The 15,953-nt window shown below is 39.7% G+C and overlaps 1 protein-coding gene across 2 annotated transcripts; it reads right to left on the bottom strand.

Moving 5' to 3' along the window:
• Positions 1 to 1,676: 1,676 nt before the first annotated feature.
• LOC126774276 (cytochrome P450 4C1-like) lies at positions 1,677 to 13,509 on the bottom strand. Of its 2 annotated transcripts, XM_050495841.1 has the most exons (10): positions 13,451 to 13,509; positions 12,956 to 13,035; positions 12,087 to 12,196; positions 8,571 to 8,661; positions 4,877 to 5,062; positions 3,897 to 4,285; positions 3,231 to 3,299; positions 2,462 to 2,630; positions 2,094 to 2,267; positions 1,677 to 1,866 (listed from the first exon to the last, which is right to left on the bottom strand). In XM_050495841.1, exons 2-10 carry the CDS (start codon positions 12,996 to 12,998, stop codon positions 1,709 to 1,711), a joined length of 1,389 nt encoding a protein of 462 aa, XP_050351798.1. In that variant the 5' UTR covers positions 12,999 to 13,035; positions 13,451 to 13,509; the 3' UTR covers positions 1,677 to 1,708. The 2 variants fall into 2 exon arrangements, with proteins under 2 accessions (XP_050351798.1, XP_050351713.1); XM_050495756.1 differs by lacking the exon at positions 13,451 to 13,509 and having other exon boundaries at positions 12,956 to 13,195.
• Positions 13,510 to 15,953: the final 2,444 nt, after the last annotated feature.

The raw sequence follows: 15,953 nt of genomic DNA on the forward strand, positions 1-15,953 counted from the left end.
TAAAAAGAAATAAATTTTCCCCGTGTGAATAGAATAGAAATAGTTTTGTTTAATCTGAATATTTTCGATTAAAAAACAAAACTGTGCACTTTGTCATTTACAGTATTAACAACGACGTGGATGACGAATACATCTGAGATACAGCATCGTAGATCGGAAACCATGTATAAAATAAATTTTGGTTCAACCCATTTAGGTCACTATAAAATATACTAAGTCAAATTACAGGCATCGCTGTAAGTTTACTGAGGAATAAAAACGCCGTAATATACTTTTTTTCTAACCAGAATGACGTTTCATGCTTCTTACTTTAAAATCACAGACTTCCATACAACCATTTATCCTTTACCTATACTACACAGGAGCGAAGCCACAGCCAATAGCTAGTTTAATACAGTGTAACCTTAAAATAACGAGCCTCAATATAATGAATTTATCGATTTAACGAATGTTTCAATTATTTTTATACTCTTACATTACGAATACATTTACCATAAACCTTTTTGTAACGAATTTTTAGTCATTGCAAAATATAGATAAAAAGTATTATTGACCTCTATTTAACGATTTTTTCAATCTATAACCTTTACATAACGTATCCTATCAATTATTCGCACTTAATTCTACAATAGTAATTCATGTCTATGACAGGTTCACACAGGTAAAATTCTTCGTAAGACAGTAGTTATTTAAATAAAAAAAATACGGTGTTTTCATAAAAGCGTATTCTCATTTACTAATGGAAATCGTTCACTTTAAAAGGATAAGCAGTCTACTGGTGGTAGAGCTTTGTTCAAGGTCGTCTGGGTAGGTACCACCCACTCATCAGATATTCCACCGCAAAACAGCAGTACATGGTATTATTGTGTTCAGGTTTGAAATGTGAGTGAGCCACTGTAATTACAGGCACAAGAGACATAACATCTTAGTTCCCAAGGTTGGTGGCGCATTGGTGATGAATGCGATGGTTAACATTTCATACAATGCCAATGTCTATGGGCGTTGGTGACCACTTACCATCAGATGGCCCATACGCTCGTCCGCCTTCCTATTCTATAAAAAAAAGCAGATGAGCACCGACGTGAAGTTGAGGTTAATAAACAAGTTTTTTTACCTTGTTAAAACGAATCGTAGTCCAACCAAACCTCTTCACAACAAACCTCATTCTAACAAATTAGTTGGTATAACGAATATTTTTTATTTTAATTGAGTTTTGTTATATCGAGGTAGCGACATAGTATCGAAAAACAAAAGAAATGTGTATTACATATATATATATTCTTTTGGCATATATTTTCATGGATTCGAATATTGGGCTGCCTAGGTCACAGATTAAAGCAAATGCGTTCCGCCGTGATGAGAATGTTGAGATGGATGTTTAGGGAGACCAAAATGAATAGAACAGGAAATAAGTGATAAAGTGTATTAATGAGGTGAATAGTAACTAATTATTCACAGAAAAAAAATTTAGTATCTGTATTATATTTGTTTCTTATATTATATTTATTTCTTGCAGCGCTGATGTCTATGAGCGATGTTTATCACTTACCATCAGGTTCATTATAATTATTTTGCCGCTTTATAATATAAAAAAAATCCATGACAATTAATAAAATTTTATATATATTAAAAAGATTTCATAGAAAAAAAAATTTATTTACGAATAAAATAATAAGTAGAATATAATAAAAAATATAATATTATCATTTCATCGACATACAAATTTTACATAAATGGGATTCTTTGGTCGTAAGATGATATCGGCGATAAAGACGATGTCCTCCGGCTTGGTGACTGGTAACAAACGGTATTGTTGAAGAACAGCAGATATCGCCAACTTCATTTCCATCATCGCAAATTTTTGACCTGTCACGTAAGAAATAATTAATAGCACTTACCTCCTATATATTTTAAATGATAAAGAATATATTAAACATTTTATACCACTTTAATACTTAGGCTACCGCTATTCCGTCTTGTTTAAATGTAATTTTTATGTAATGGTAACCAAATATGTATAAAGAATATATAATTATAATATATTAAATAAATACAATAGGAAAGCGTGGATATAAAGGCAAATTATGTTTTACCTATACAATTACGAGGTCCTGCGCTGAATGGTATGTAAGCGAATGGGTGCCAGGTGGGTTCCTCCTGAAATCTCTCAGGGCGATACTTGAGAGGTTCGACGAACTGATCGCTACGCCGATGCAAGTCGAATATTAAAATTGAACAATCTGAACCAGCTGGGCAATTGTAATTTTCTAAAAAAATATAATGTAATATATAAAATAAATTTTACTATACAATAAATTTATACACACTATAGATACACGGAATGGTTAGCAGCATATGATTTAAGTTGACTGAAATATTATTAATGTGTATTTCTCTTGTCAAACCTATCCCATTGAATTCATTGAACAGCTCAAACGAGTCGGAGAAGATATATACTTACTCAATTTGATTTCTTGTTTACAATATCTGGTAATAAAAAACACCGACGGGTAGAGCCTTAAAGTTTCCTTAATGCAACATTCTAAATACTTCATCTCTGATAAGTCAGACATCGTAGGCTTCCGATCAGATGTGCCGAATATTTGTCTGCACTCTTCGATTATTTTATCCTGTAACATTTAAAATTACAAATTAAAAAAAAACATATATTATATAGTAATTATTTTGGTCAGCCGCAAAACTATATAACTATAAGTATCGCTTTTGGTTGTTACAAATATTTTTTGAATATATTTTTATGAATTTATTTGGTATTAAAAAATAAATAATTACTTTTTTTCTCGTTTGGGTAATTGAACACTAACTGAGTCACTGTGGTACTGTAGCATATCATCGTCTACTGTTAAACCGATGTCCACGACAATATATTATATATCCACAGGCAGCTAAACTGTTGGTTTTGCTAGTATTTCGTAAACATTAAAGAGAAGATAGTCCCTCCAAGAAACATTTAAAATATATGATTATTAGAATAATTAAAAAAATATTTGACTAATTAAACCATTATCTAAACCGCATTCTCAAAATTGAAGAAAGAAGAATAATTATAAATTAAATTATAGCATAAATATGTATCACATACAGGCGCCACTGACTGACATTTGTGAAAATAGTAAAATAGTCATACTTGTCTCTACAACTAAACAAAGTTATTATTTACTAAATAGTGACATCGAAATTATACAAATATTAATGACATATGATGCTACCTGAACCTCTGGATGATTTGCAATCAGCATAAACGCATACTGGAGCGCAGTCGCTGTTGTATCGTGACCCTAAAACCAATAAAAAATGATTAATTAAAAAAAATAACATTTTAGTGTAATGTTATTAAAAAAGCTCAGAAAATGCACTAAAAAGTAAATAATAGGTAAAACGGCACGTAGAAACGTGTATTAGTGCGTAAGGCATAGAATACATAATTGCTACGTGGTGTGAGGGCCAAGCAAGTTCTACTCAGTATATAATCAAAGTGCAGTTTTATTATTACAATTTAAGTTAACTTATTAGTTAGGTTTATTTTTTGGTTAATGTGTGCGCAAACACAGGTGCACACTCTATTCCTTCATTCTTATAATCCAATGGAATGGCAGATCAAACACGACCAGAAGAGTTCGGGTGCCGGACCAACTGCTTTACGTACTTTCTGAAGCCAACACCAACAAAGGATCTACCGCAATCGACTTAAGTTTAAACCGTCGCAAATCCTTCAGTTTTTAAAGTACTTGTTGGTGTTTGTTATCAGAATAACATATTATTAACTGTTTACACAAAATATTTAGCAAACTCTTTAATAATATAATATGTTTATTAGCAAATATCTTATTATATACTAGAACTTTAGGGTCGAAAGTTCATAAATGAATACCAGCCTCAAACATGAACGTGTCGACTTCCTCGTTAATCCCCTCAATATCTATCTTTCCTTTCTCCTCTGTTTCTAGTAACAAATCCAGCATCGCCAAGCGTTTCTTTTGACCTATTAAATCATTTTCCTTTTCGTTCATAACTTCTGTATACAAATTCATGTAAGTCCCATTTTGGCGCCTTTTTTTAATAACATGATCCCGAAAAGAACTAATTTCATTCAATAATTTCTTCTGACTTCTCCCAACAGAGCTTAAGTTAAACAATGCTAGAGGATGAAGCCAAAATCGTTGACCTCTGTAAAGAATGTATGTTCCTAGTGTATGTATTGCGTCTTTATATTTCGTACCGGTGTCTTTTTTCTTCTTATCTAAAGATGTACCCATTGCCGTTTCTGAAAATAACAATAAATTAAAATATATACATAAATACAGATACGCTTGTGCTTTTATATGTTATCTTAATTCATGTAATTATTTCATTTAATAAATTTTAATTTTTTATTTAATTTTAGCGATTTATTACGTATTTGATAATTGACATATACTATATGACTAAAGTTTCAGGCCACCATCACCGCACGAATAATTTTGTAAAACAGTAGTTATTGAAGAATTGGTATAAGATAGATATAAAATATTTTATCAATAACAGAAAAAATCTCTACTATTATACTCTATGATAATATATATTTAGACATCACTATTTATATAATGCTATTTACTAAGGAAATGAAGATATAAGGTATTGTTGGTCGTACTTTAAACAAATACCCGCTAATCAATTTTTTCAATGTGACTTGGTATTTAGATACTAAGATTTTTTATTCTCTTTGAAGTTAAGCATATAAAGCCGTTGCCGTTGATTGCATTGGAAAATTGTAAACATTTTAATAGTTTAATTACAACTTTTCATTATATCTCAACTCACTCAGAACCAATAATTTTGTAAAACAGACTAAATAAATACATATATCGCAACTCACCACATATAGAATTTAATGTCATGCCAGCTATGAAAGGGTAAATGTCCGTTCCGGACTTGTCTGTTTCTGGCCGGAGACTCTCCACTAACTTCTCGCTGTTCTCCACCAATATAGTGCTGAAGTGCCGGAGAATGTTAAAGTGAAATGCTGGAGTCAGAATTTTCCTCCGCTCATGCCACTTAGCTCCTAATTAATTGTAGTAAAAGTGATGTAATATGATATTTGTTATCTTATAAAAAAGTGGGTGTTCCATGAGAGTCAATTTCAGTTTGAAGAAGTTGTATTTTTTGTATTCAAATGAACTTCCTTTCTCTGTTAAAGGTATTTGTGATATTGTATTGTTTGGTAATTAGGATAACAAAATCGTATTGTTTGATAATTAGAAGAATGCATAAAATTTAGAACGTTTAGAAAAGTTAGCAACTACCTGATATTGACACTGCTCGATTAGTACATTTGTGTATTTTAATTTTACATTACATGCGAGCCGAGATGGACCAATGGTAAGAACGCGTGAAATTTAATCGATGATCGTGGGTTCAGACCCGGACCACCACTGAATTTTCATGTGTTTAATTTGTGTTATAATTTATCTCGTGCTTGATGGTGAAGGAGAAAATCGTGAGAAAACTGCATGTGTCTACTTTCACTGAAATTCCACATATGTATTCCACCACCCCGCATTGGAGCAGCATGGTGTAATATGCTCCAAACATTCTCCTCAAAAAAAGGAGAGAAGGCCTTAGTCTAGCAGTGGGTCAGGCTGTAACTGTATTACATTACTTTGGTACACCGCTACAGATATTGAAACTGTTTTCATTTAAAAAAAAGCTATCTTATCCGAAACTGAGGCTATCTTAAAAGTAGTGACTCCCTTCCTGATAGGTAGGTACTATTTACAATACAATATAATATATATGATATACGTCGATATGACGTCGCGTTTGGCACTATAAGTCGGCGGATTGGGACGGTATGCGCGATTACTATGCGTCGGTCCCTTGGAAGGAACGTTGCTTCAGTGGGAATGACCCGACAGCTGGTGCCGCTGCTGTTGCTGGCGAGATCATGCTGGGAATGGAATACTACATTCCTAGCTCAGATCTCGTCAGTAGGAGTACGCGTAACCGTTGGTTCACTCGTGAATGTGCCGATGCTGTATCATCTAAGCAGGCGGCATATCGCAAGTGGATCAACGGCTGTATTAGCGGGGCATCTAACATTGACTCACTGAAAGCAAACTATAATAAAAATTCCAAGTCCTGTAGAAAGGCATACACGAGAGCGGATGCACAGCGCATTGTACAGATTGGTCATGACCTTGTCTCGCATCCTAGGGGCTCCCGTAGCTTCTGGCGTCTGACCAAGTCTGTGCAAAACAATTTCTGCCAACCTTCGCTGCCACCGCTCAGAAATCCGGACGGATCGCTAGCTCACAGTCCGCAAGAGCAAGCTGATCTCCTGGCTAAACTCTTTGCCGACAATTCCGTCATCGATGATTGTAGTGCACTGCCACCTACAATACCTGCATGTGGCCATACGATGCCCGACATTAAAATCAGGCAACGTGATGTGCGTGCGGAGCTGCAATCACTTGATGTACGGAAAGCTAGCGGTCCCGATGGAATACCAGCCATAGTGCTGAAGAAGTGCGCAGCGGAGCTGTCTCCTGTGTTAACGCGCCTGTTCCAACTTTCTCTCTCTTCGGGAAGTGTGCCGGAGGCTTGGAGAAGAGCTAATGTGCAAGCGGTTCCCAAAAAAGGGGATCGGTCTGACCCGGCAAATTATCGACCAATAGCTATCACCTCAGTACTTTGTAAGGTGATGGAACGGATTTTAAACAACCAACTGATCCATTACCTAGAAGATTACTGTCTGATTAATGATCGTCAGTACGGGTTTCGACCAAAACGGTCCATAGGTGATCTTCTAGCGTACGTAACACACCTCTGGGGTGAAGCTATCGACAAGCATGGAGAATCGTTGCCTGTCAGCCTCGATATCTCCAAGGCTTTCGACAGGGTCTGGCACAGAAGTCTTCTCTCCAAGCTACCGGCATATGGTCTGCCTGCTCAGCTATGCACCTGGATTGCCAGCTTCCTACACAAGCGTAGCCTTCGTGTTTTAGTAGATGGTTGCGCTTCACAATTCTATGTAGTGAATGCTGGGGTCCCCCAGGGATCTGTGCTATCTCCCACACTCTTTCTTTTGCATATCAATGATATGCTCTCCCTTGGGAACATACATTGCTATGCAGATGATAGTACAGTGCATGGTGGATACCACGGACGCGCAGTGGCTGGGCGGGCGGAAACTGAGGAGAGGCGGGAGAATCTTGTCATTGAACTCGATAGGACGTTAGAGCTCATCGCCAAATGGGGCTCTGATAATCTTGTTGAGTTTAATGCCAAGAAAACACAGGTATGCGCTCTCACGGCGAAAAAGTCAACATTTTCCCCTCTTCCCTTCCTCTGTGGTACTCCGCTGGTGATGCAAAGCAAAATCGCCATGCTGGGGATTGACGTTCGCTGCGACCTTAGTCCAAGGGATTACATCGAGGCTGTTATAAAAACAGCTTCACGGAAACTCGGAGTTCTGAACAAGGTGCGGCGCTTTTTCACGCCACAACAACTGTGCCTGCTGTACAAAACACAGGTACGGTCTTGCGTGGAATATTGCTCGCACCTTTGGGATGGCTCCGCTAAGTACCTACTTGAGGCCTTGGACCGCTTGCAGCGACGTGCCGTACGCATTATTGGCGACGTAAAGGTCACAAACACCCTTGAACCTTTACAATTGCGTCGTGAGATAGCAGCACTGAGCGCTTTCTATCGACTGTATCACGGCGAGTGCTCTGAGGAATTATTCTCTCTAATTCCTGCTTCCCCCTTCCTTCTTAAGTCCACGCGAGCTGGTTCTCGATGTCACCGCCTAACTGTGACATCAATTCCATCGCGAACAAAGAAATTTGGCAACTCCTTTCTTTGTCGCACTTCCAAAAAATGGAATTCCTTACCAGCTCACGTGTTCCCCTCCTCTTACAACCCGGGTTCCTTCAAACGAGGCGTGAAGAGGCATCTTGCGGGCCGGCAAGGCGAAGGCGGCTAGTGCAGAACGTTTTTCCCGTCTGTACTGGCCGTCGTCGCGTTTGGACTCTACTACCACTTACCATCAGGTGGAGTAGAGTCATTTGCCCTCCCGGCGAATATAAAAAAAAAAAAAAAAAAATAGATAATTTAGAGATAAAATGGAGAACAAAGGTTAACTTATGCCATCAAGTTTCCGACCCAACAAAATCAATCCATCGTTCCTCACGCAAAGTTTGTATTCTTTTATGTACAAAAATCTGCATTATTTTTAACTCGCCTATTAGTAAACCCAATCTTATCTTAAAAATAATAAGAGATGAGATTTAATGCACAATACAATAACATATAGAACACGCTACAACGTGGTTTTATTATTTGCTTATTTTCATTCAGGTTATATAAATTTAATCGAATATTGTTGAGTATGTCACTTCCTTCAAAAATTTATGTACATATAATATATATAGTTTCTTGCTCTGTAGAATCTTATTTTCAAATAATAATTAGCTTTAAATTCAATTTATTTCTATAAATTCGCGAGCTTAGGTAAAATAGCTCACTCTTATAAGTTAGTAATTTCAAATATATGTATATGAAAATATTACCATCACTAACGAGAAGGCCGTCTTTCAACCACGGTCGAAGGAAGTAGTAAATAAATCCTTTGTCATTGTATTTGGTATTCGTCAAAATCGTCTGAAAAGGTTATTATATAAACATTAGAATAAAAATATTTAAAAATTATTTTAAATAGTTAATAAAGAATTCTGTTTAAAAATGAATAAAATAAAGCTGAAATAAATAAAAGTGATATATATTGATTGTCCTGTGGCTCTCTGGTAGTATTGATATAATTCAATCAATCAACAGCCAATCGTTGTCCACTGCTGAACATAGGCCTCTCCCAAGGTGCGCCAAAGCTCCCTGTCCTCCGCCTTCCGCATCCAGTTGGTGCCCGCCACCTTCTTAAGGTCGTCGGTCCACCTGGCTGGAGGGCGCCCTACGCTGCGTTTGCCGATTGGCGGTCTCCACTCTAGGACTCGTCTGCTCCAACGGCCATCGGTCCTACGACATACGTGACCAGCCCATTGCCACTTCAGCCTGCTAATTTTGCAAGCTATGTCGGTGACTCCGGTTCTTTTCCGGATAATCTCATTTCTGATCTTATCCTTCAAAGATACTCCGAGCATAGCTCGCTCCATAGCACGCTGAGCGACTTTGAATTTGTGGACTAGTCCCGCAGTTAGTGTCCACGTTTCGGCACCGTATGTCATGGCAGGTAAGACGCATTGGTTGAAGACTTTCGTCTTCAAACATTGCGGTATAGACGACTTGAGGACTTGACGAAGGTTGCCAAATGCTGCCCATCCCAAGCGAATTCTTCGATCGGTTTCCTTCTCGAAGTTGTTCCTACCGACTTGTATTATCTGTCCTAGGTAGGTAGGTATATTCACTAACAACTTCGAGAGGTTTCCCCTCGACGTATATCGGTCCCGGCACGACATGCCTATTGAACATGACCTTGGTCTTGTCCAAGTTTATACCGAGACCGACACACTGGGAAGACTCGCCTAGGCTACGCAGCATTTCGGTGAGTTGTTCCAGCGACTCTGCTATGATGACGATATCGTCGGCAAATCGAAGGTGTGAGATGTACTCGCCGTTTACATTGACTCCATACCTAGTCCAATCCAGCGTTTTGAAAACGTCTTCCAACGCGTTGGTGAACAGTTTCGGGGATATTACATCCCCCTGTCTCACCCCTCTGCGCAGTTGGATCGCCTTCGTCTTACAGTCCTGGATGTGGACAGTCATTGTAGCGGCGTTGTACAGACATCTCAGTACCTCGATATATCTCCAATCGATATGACATCTCTGCAATGAGTCGAGCACTGCCCAGGTTTCGATGGAGTCGAAGGCTTTCTCGTAGTCCACAAATGCCATACACAGCGGCTGATTGTACTCTTCGGTCTTCTGCACAATCTGCCGAACAGTATGGATGTGGTCCACGGTGCTGTAGCCTGATCGAAAGCCGGCTTGCTCTGGAGGCTGGAACTCGTCAAGTCGTCTGGCGAGACGATTCGTGACGACTCTTGAGAACAGCTTATACACGTGACTCAGGAGGGAGATTGGTCTGTAGTTTTTTCAAGAGGGTTTTATCACCTTTCTTGAAAAACAGTACCACCTCACTCCCGCTCCACGTTTCCGGGGTCTTGCCATGTTGGATGACGGAATTAAAGAGCTTGCTAGCTCTTTCAGGACCGGAGTCCCGCCTGCCTTAAGCAACTCTGTTGTGATTCCGTCATCTCCCGGAGCTTTGTTGTTTTTAAGCTGTTCTAGAGCCGCCCTAATCTCGCCTTGGTCAACGACCGGGAGCTCCTCGGAGTAATGGTGCGTAAGAGGGGCGCGCTGGTCATCAATACTGATTCCCACGGGTTTATCCGATCTTGAAGAGAACAACTGCCCATAAAACCTCTCTACTTCTCCGACAATCTCAGGCCTAGAGGTAACGACCCCACCATTTTCAGTTTTAAGTTTTGTCAGACGCGGCCTCCCAAACTTGCGAGCGAACACTTTCGATCCCCGATTTTGCTCAATCGCAGCCTTGATGGCACGGGTATTAGAGCGTCGGAGATCGCGTCGCGTCAACGTTTTTATTGTTCGATTTAAGGCCTTATCTGACAAAAACGATGGTAGTTCTCGTCGTTTTCTCATGAGCTCGAGTGTCTCAGCAGAGAGTTTTGGTGCGAATTTCAATGCTGCTTATGGTTTCCAACGCGGTGAATTGATTTTGAAGTTCCATTTGGAACTTTTCGGAGCCTTGAGCAGCTTGGAGCATGGTAGGTCGGAGAGTAGACCTCATCATTCTCGATCTTTCGGCTTTTAAGTTGATATTTAGAGTGCCTCGAACCAAGCGGTGATCACTTCCGGTATTAAACCTGTTGATCACTGAAACATCTCTAAATATGTGCCTTTTATTCGAAATGATAAAGTCTATCTCGTTCCTTGTCACGTTATCGGGGCTTCGCCAGGTCCACCTCCTCTGAGGCTTCTTTTGAAAGAAGGAATTCATCAAAAAAAGCCCCTGCGCTTCGAGAAAGTTTACCAGCATTTGCCCCCTGTGATTTCTGCAGCCCAAGCCGTAAGGTCCGACTTTCGATTCACCGCTATCTTGTACTCCCACTTTAGCATTAAAGTCTCCCATAACAACATTGTAGTGGGCCTTCGAGGTGTCGTTGAGGGGCTTTGCGATGTCCTCGTACATCGCTTCGACCACATCATCAGAGTATGTCGAAGTTGGCGCATATACCTGTACGACCTTCAGGGAGTACCTGTCGGAAAGTTTTAGGACAAGGTACGCTACCCGGTTCGACACACTACTGATTTCCACAATGCTGCTAATGAGATCCTTTTTGACTAGAAAACCGACACCACCCTGGGAGAGGTTATCACCTTCGCGGAAGTAGAGTAAGTTACCGGACTCTAGAGTTATCGTGTCCTCCCCCTGTCTTCGGACTTCAGATAACCCCAGTATATGCCAGTTTATATGACTTAACTCTACTTCTAATTCGGCGAGGTAATGGTCCAGCCTCATCCAGCGTCCATTGTACGTTGCCATGTGTAGTCGTTTTATACGGTAGCCTGCCGTGAACCGGTGATTCTTAGCACCCCCTGCCCTGCCGATACTGCGACCGCTACCTTGGTCGGGCCTAGCGGGCTTGCCGGTAACTGGGGGCCTTTTTTTGGGCGCATCTGCCATTAAGGGGGGGATTTGCCCATACTCGCCGCGCTGGGCAGGCGTGTTGGCGAGCGCAGTAGGGGGGTAAGATGTTTATGGGGGGGGACGCTGCTGCACATCCCCCCTTTTCCCCGTCCCACAGTCGCCTCTTACGACACCCACGGGATGAGATTGGGGGAGTACTATTCTAAGCCGGTACTCCACGGCATCAATAACTGTTGTTTAATTATATCATTGATATAATTAAACAACAGTTATTGATGTAAGTATTATATCATTGATATAATTAAACAACAGTTATTTTAAAGTAATCTTAATACCTCGCAAACTTAAACAAAATTATTAGTACAGTTGTATTTTTGTTAAGTTCTAAAACACTTACCTCGATGTCATCTGGGTTGTATATAAGGACAAACTTTATATTAAATATTTTAAATTTGCAGATATCCTTGTATTTACTCACTAAATTGCGAAAATACTTGAAAAATTGAGCTGCAAGAAATATGGACGTTTTAATTATATTGATTTTTTTTTAATTTTATCCAATCAATGCATAAAATCTATAATTTTAGTGGTGAGTTTATAACCCTGTACAGTTTGTATGATTGAACACGTTAATTTTAGAAACTACAAGTTAAATTTGAAAAATATTTCAGAGGTTGATAACCCGTTTATAGAGGAAGATTTTACAATGCTTTATAATGTAGCTCTAGGGAGTGGAGTAATAGCTATTAATGCAATGAGCAAGCGATGTAGCGGTATAGAGCAAATTTAAGCGGGTATGCCGCGTGACACAGTTAGTATAGAATAAATCTAATATGTAAAAATATATTAAAATAATTATTGATTAATTTAAATAAATTACTAGCCGAGATGCTTAAATTATCATTTTAATAAGAGAAATAATTATATAAAGCTGATTAAATCTTATCTGCGTAACAAGGTCCAAATGATAATAATATGTATTCAGCATAAATGTTTCATGTTCAGATGTTTTTATAACAACTATACCTACAAATTTGTAATGAAAACAATGCAAAAATTATATATAATAACTAATATTTAACTAATAACAAGAGATACCATTAAATTAATTTTTTGCAATTTACCATACAAAAATATATTATTACGTAACTATAATTAACAACATCCGTCGTGATTAAATTTGATAGCTAGCACAAATATGTACAAATGTCGTCTGAGTTTTGGATTTTCCAATGATTAAATAAATCTTTACATCCAACGAATTACCAGACTCCAAAAGACAATCGTATCCATTTCCAATAAGAAACATCCCTTTGGGTCCTGGGATCTTGTCAAAATCTTCATCTCTAAACAAATAGTCGATATAATAACATAACAATAAAAAAGACACAATCAATAATAATAGAGAAAAAAACATTTTAGATTTTAATTAAATTAGCCACGATGTGACTGCATCACACATTATTAAATTTAATTCGCTGTATAAGTAAACTACACGACTACTCGCTATCGTGTGTCGTGAACTTCAACAAATTGATTAACGAAATTAAACATCGAACAATTGATATCACGTAATTCAATTGAAGTATAAACAAAAGTATTCATAATATTGACTTCCTGAGCGATATTAGGCCATGGCGGCCGTTCTAAAGGGATACTTAACTGTGCCTCTGCAAAGTTAAGTATTATTAAGATTATTAACGTAAGGCTCTTCTGCGGAGACCGCAGAGAGTCATAGCGGTCAGAGCGATATAAGGTTACCGTATCGGTGTCGTGGACGGCGGCGACACTTCTCGCGGGCGATCCGCCTTGGGAACTCAAGGCGGAGGTGCTCGCAGAAGTGTACCGGTTCCGGGTGGAAAACAGGGTGAGTGGCTACCGTCTAAGATCTGCGGAGGGCAAGAGCCCTGACTCACCCCATCTCCTGACTAGGAGGACCTGAGGTCCCCATCAGCAGGCCTAGCGACAGTGGAGAAAGAAAAAAAGATAAAGAAAGATAAAGATAAAGAAAGTGACAAGTTTAACTAACTTAATAATAATAATATCCTCAGTGGCCACGGTGGCCAATCTCAAGAGAAATTAACCAACTGCGCAGGACATATTATAGTGCGTAAGTGTGTGCGCAAACACAGGTGCACTTTAACGGTGGTAGGGCTTTTTACAAGCTCGTCTGGGTAGGTACCACTGACTCATCAGATATTCTACCGCAAAAGAGCAGTACTTGATATTGTGTGTTCCAGTTTGAAGGGTGAGTGTGGCAGTGTAATTACAGGCACGAGGGACATAACATCTTAGTTCCCAAGGTTGGTGGCGCATTGGCTATGTAAGTGATGGTTGACATTTCTTACAATGCCAATGTATATGTATTTATTTATATATATATATATATATATATATATATATATATATATATATATATATATATATATATTACTTTTTTATTATGCCCACACATATATAGTAGTAGTAATATAATATTATTATATTACTACTATATATATATGTATAGGCAAACCCCCCTTAATGGCAGATGCGCCCAAAAAAGGCCCCCAGTTACCGGCAAGCCCGCTAGGCCCGACCAAGGTAGCGGTCGCGGTATTGGCAGGGCAGGGGGTGCTAAGAATCACCGGTTCACGGCAGGCTACCGTATAAAACGACTGAACATGGCAACGTATAATGGACGCTCGATGAGGCTGGACCATCACCTCGCCGAATTAGAAGTAGAGTTAGGTCATATAAACTGGCATATACTGGGGTTATCTGAAGTCCGAAGACAGGGGGAGGACACGATAACTCTAGAGTCCGGTAACTTACTCTACTTCCGCGAAGGTGATAACCTCTCCCAGGGTGGTGTCGGTTTTCTAGTCAAAAAGGATCTCATTAGCAGCATTGTGGAAATCAGTAGTGTGTCGAACCGGGTAGCGTACCTTGTCCTAAAACTTTCCGACAGGTACTCCCTGAAGGTCGTACAGGTATATGCGCCAACTTCGACATACTCTGATGATGTGGTCGAAGCGATGTACGAGGACATCGCAAAGGCCCTCAACGATACCTCGAAGGCCCACTACAATGTTGTTATGGGAGACTTTAATGCTAAAGTGGGAGTACAAGATAGCGGTGAATCGAAAGTCGGACCTTACGGCTTGGGCTGCAGAAATCACAGGGGGCAAATGCTGGTAAACTTTCTCGAAGCGCAGGGGCTTTTTTTGATGAATTCTTTCTTTCAAAAAAAGCCTCAGAGGAGGTGGACCTGGCGAAGCCCCGATAACGTGACAAGGAACGAGATAGACTTTATCATTTCGAATAAAAAGCACATATTTAGAGATGTTTCAGTGATCAACAGGTTTAATACCGGAAGTGATCACCGCTTGGTTCGAGGCACTCTAAATATCAACTTAAAAGCCGAAAGATCGAGAATGATGAGGTCTACTCTCCGACCTACCATGCTCCAAGCTGCTCAAGGCTCCGAAAAGTTCCAAATGGAACTTCAAAATCAATTCACCGCGTTGGAAACCATAAGCAGCATTGATGAGAGAACCGACACGCTGGTCAAAATACTGAAAAACACATCCCGCAAGTGTTTTCCGCCACAGAGAAGAGACAACGCACCAAAACTCTCTGCTGAGACACTCGAGCTCATGAGAAAACGACGAGAACTACCATCGTTTTTGTCAGATAAGGCCTTAAATCGAACAATAAAAACGTTGACGCGACGCGATCTCCGACGCTCTAATACCCGTGCCATCAAGGCTGCGATTGAGCAAAATCGGGGATCGAAAGTGTTCGCTCGCAAGTTTGGGAGGCCGCGTCTGACAAAACTTAAAACTGAAAATGGTGGGGTCGTTACCTCTAGGCCTGAGATTGTCGGAGAAGTAGAGAGGTTTTATGGGCAGTTGTTCTCTTCAAGATCGGATAAACCCCTGGGAATCAGTATTGATGACCAGCGCGCCCCTCTTACGCACCATTACTCCGAGGAGCTCCCGGTCGTTGACCAAGGCGAGATTAGGGCGGCTCTAGAACAGCTTAAAAACAACAAAGCTCCGGGAGATGACGGAATCACAACAGAGTTGCTTAAGGCAGGCGGGACTCCGGTCCTGAAAGAGCTAGCAAGCTCTTTAATTCCGTCATCCAACATGGCAAGACCCCGGAAACGTGGAGCGGGAGTGAGGTGGTACTGTTTTTCAAGAAAGGTGATAAAACCCTCTTGAAAAAACTACAGACCAATCTCCCTCCTGAGTCACGTGTATAAGCTGTTCTCAAGAGT

This window comes from Nymphalis io, chromosome 1 (assembly GCF_905147045.1).
Source record: "Nymphalis io chromosome 1, ilAglIoxx1.1, whole genome shotgun sequence".
Classification (NCBI taxonomy): Eukaryota; Metazoa; Arthropoda; class Insecta; order Lepidoptera; family Nymphalidae; genus Nymphalis; species Nymphalis io.

What these genes read in the sequence shown, in the direction of transcription:
- LOC126774276 (XM_050495756.1), bottom strand. Translation starts at nt 13,106, where the DNA reads ATGTTTTTTTCTCTATTATTATTGATTGTGTCTTTTTTATTGTTATGT. An exon ending in CGATTGTCTTTTGGAGTCTG is followed by an intron (nt 12,197 to 12,955) that starts GTAATTCGTTGG and finishes TATTTCTTGCAG; the next exon opens with CTCAATTTTTCAAGTATTTT. An exon ending in GACATTAAATTCTATATGTG is followed by an intron (nt 4,286 to 4,876) that starts GTGAGTTGCGAT and finishes TGTTATTTTCAG; the next exon opens with AAACGGCAATGGGTACATCT.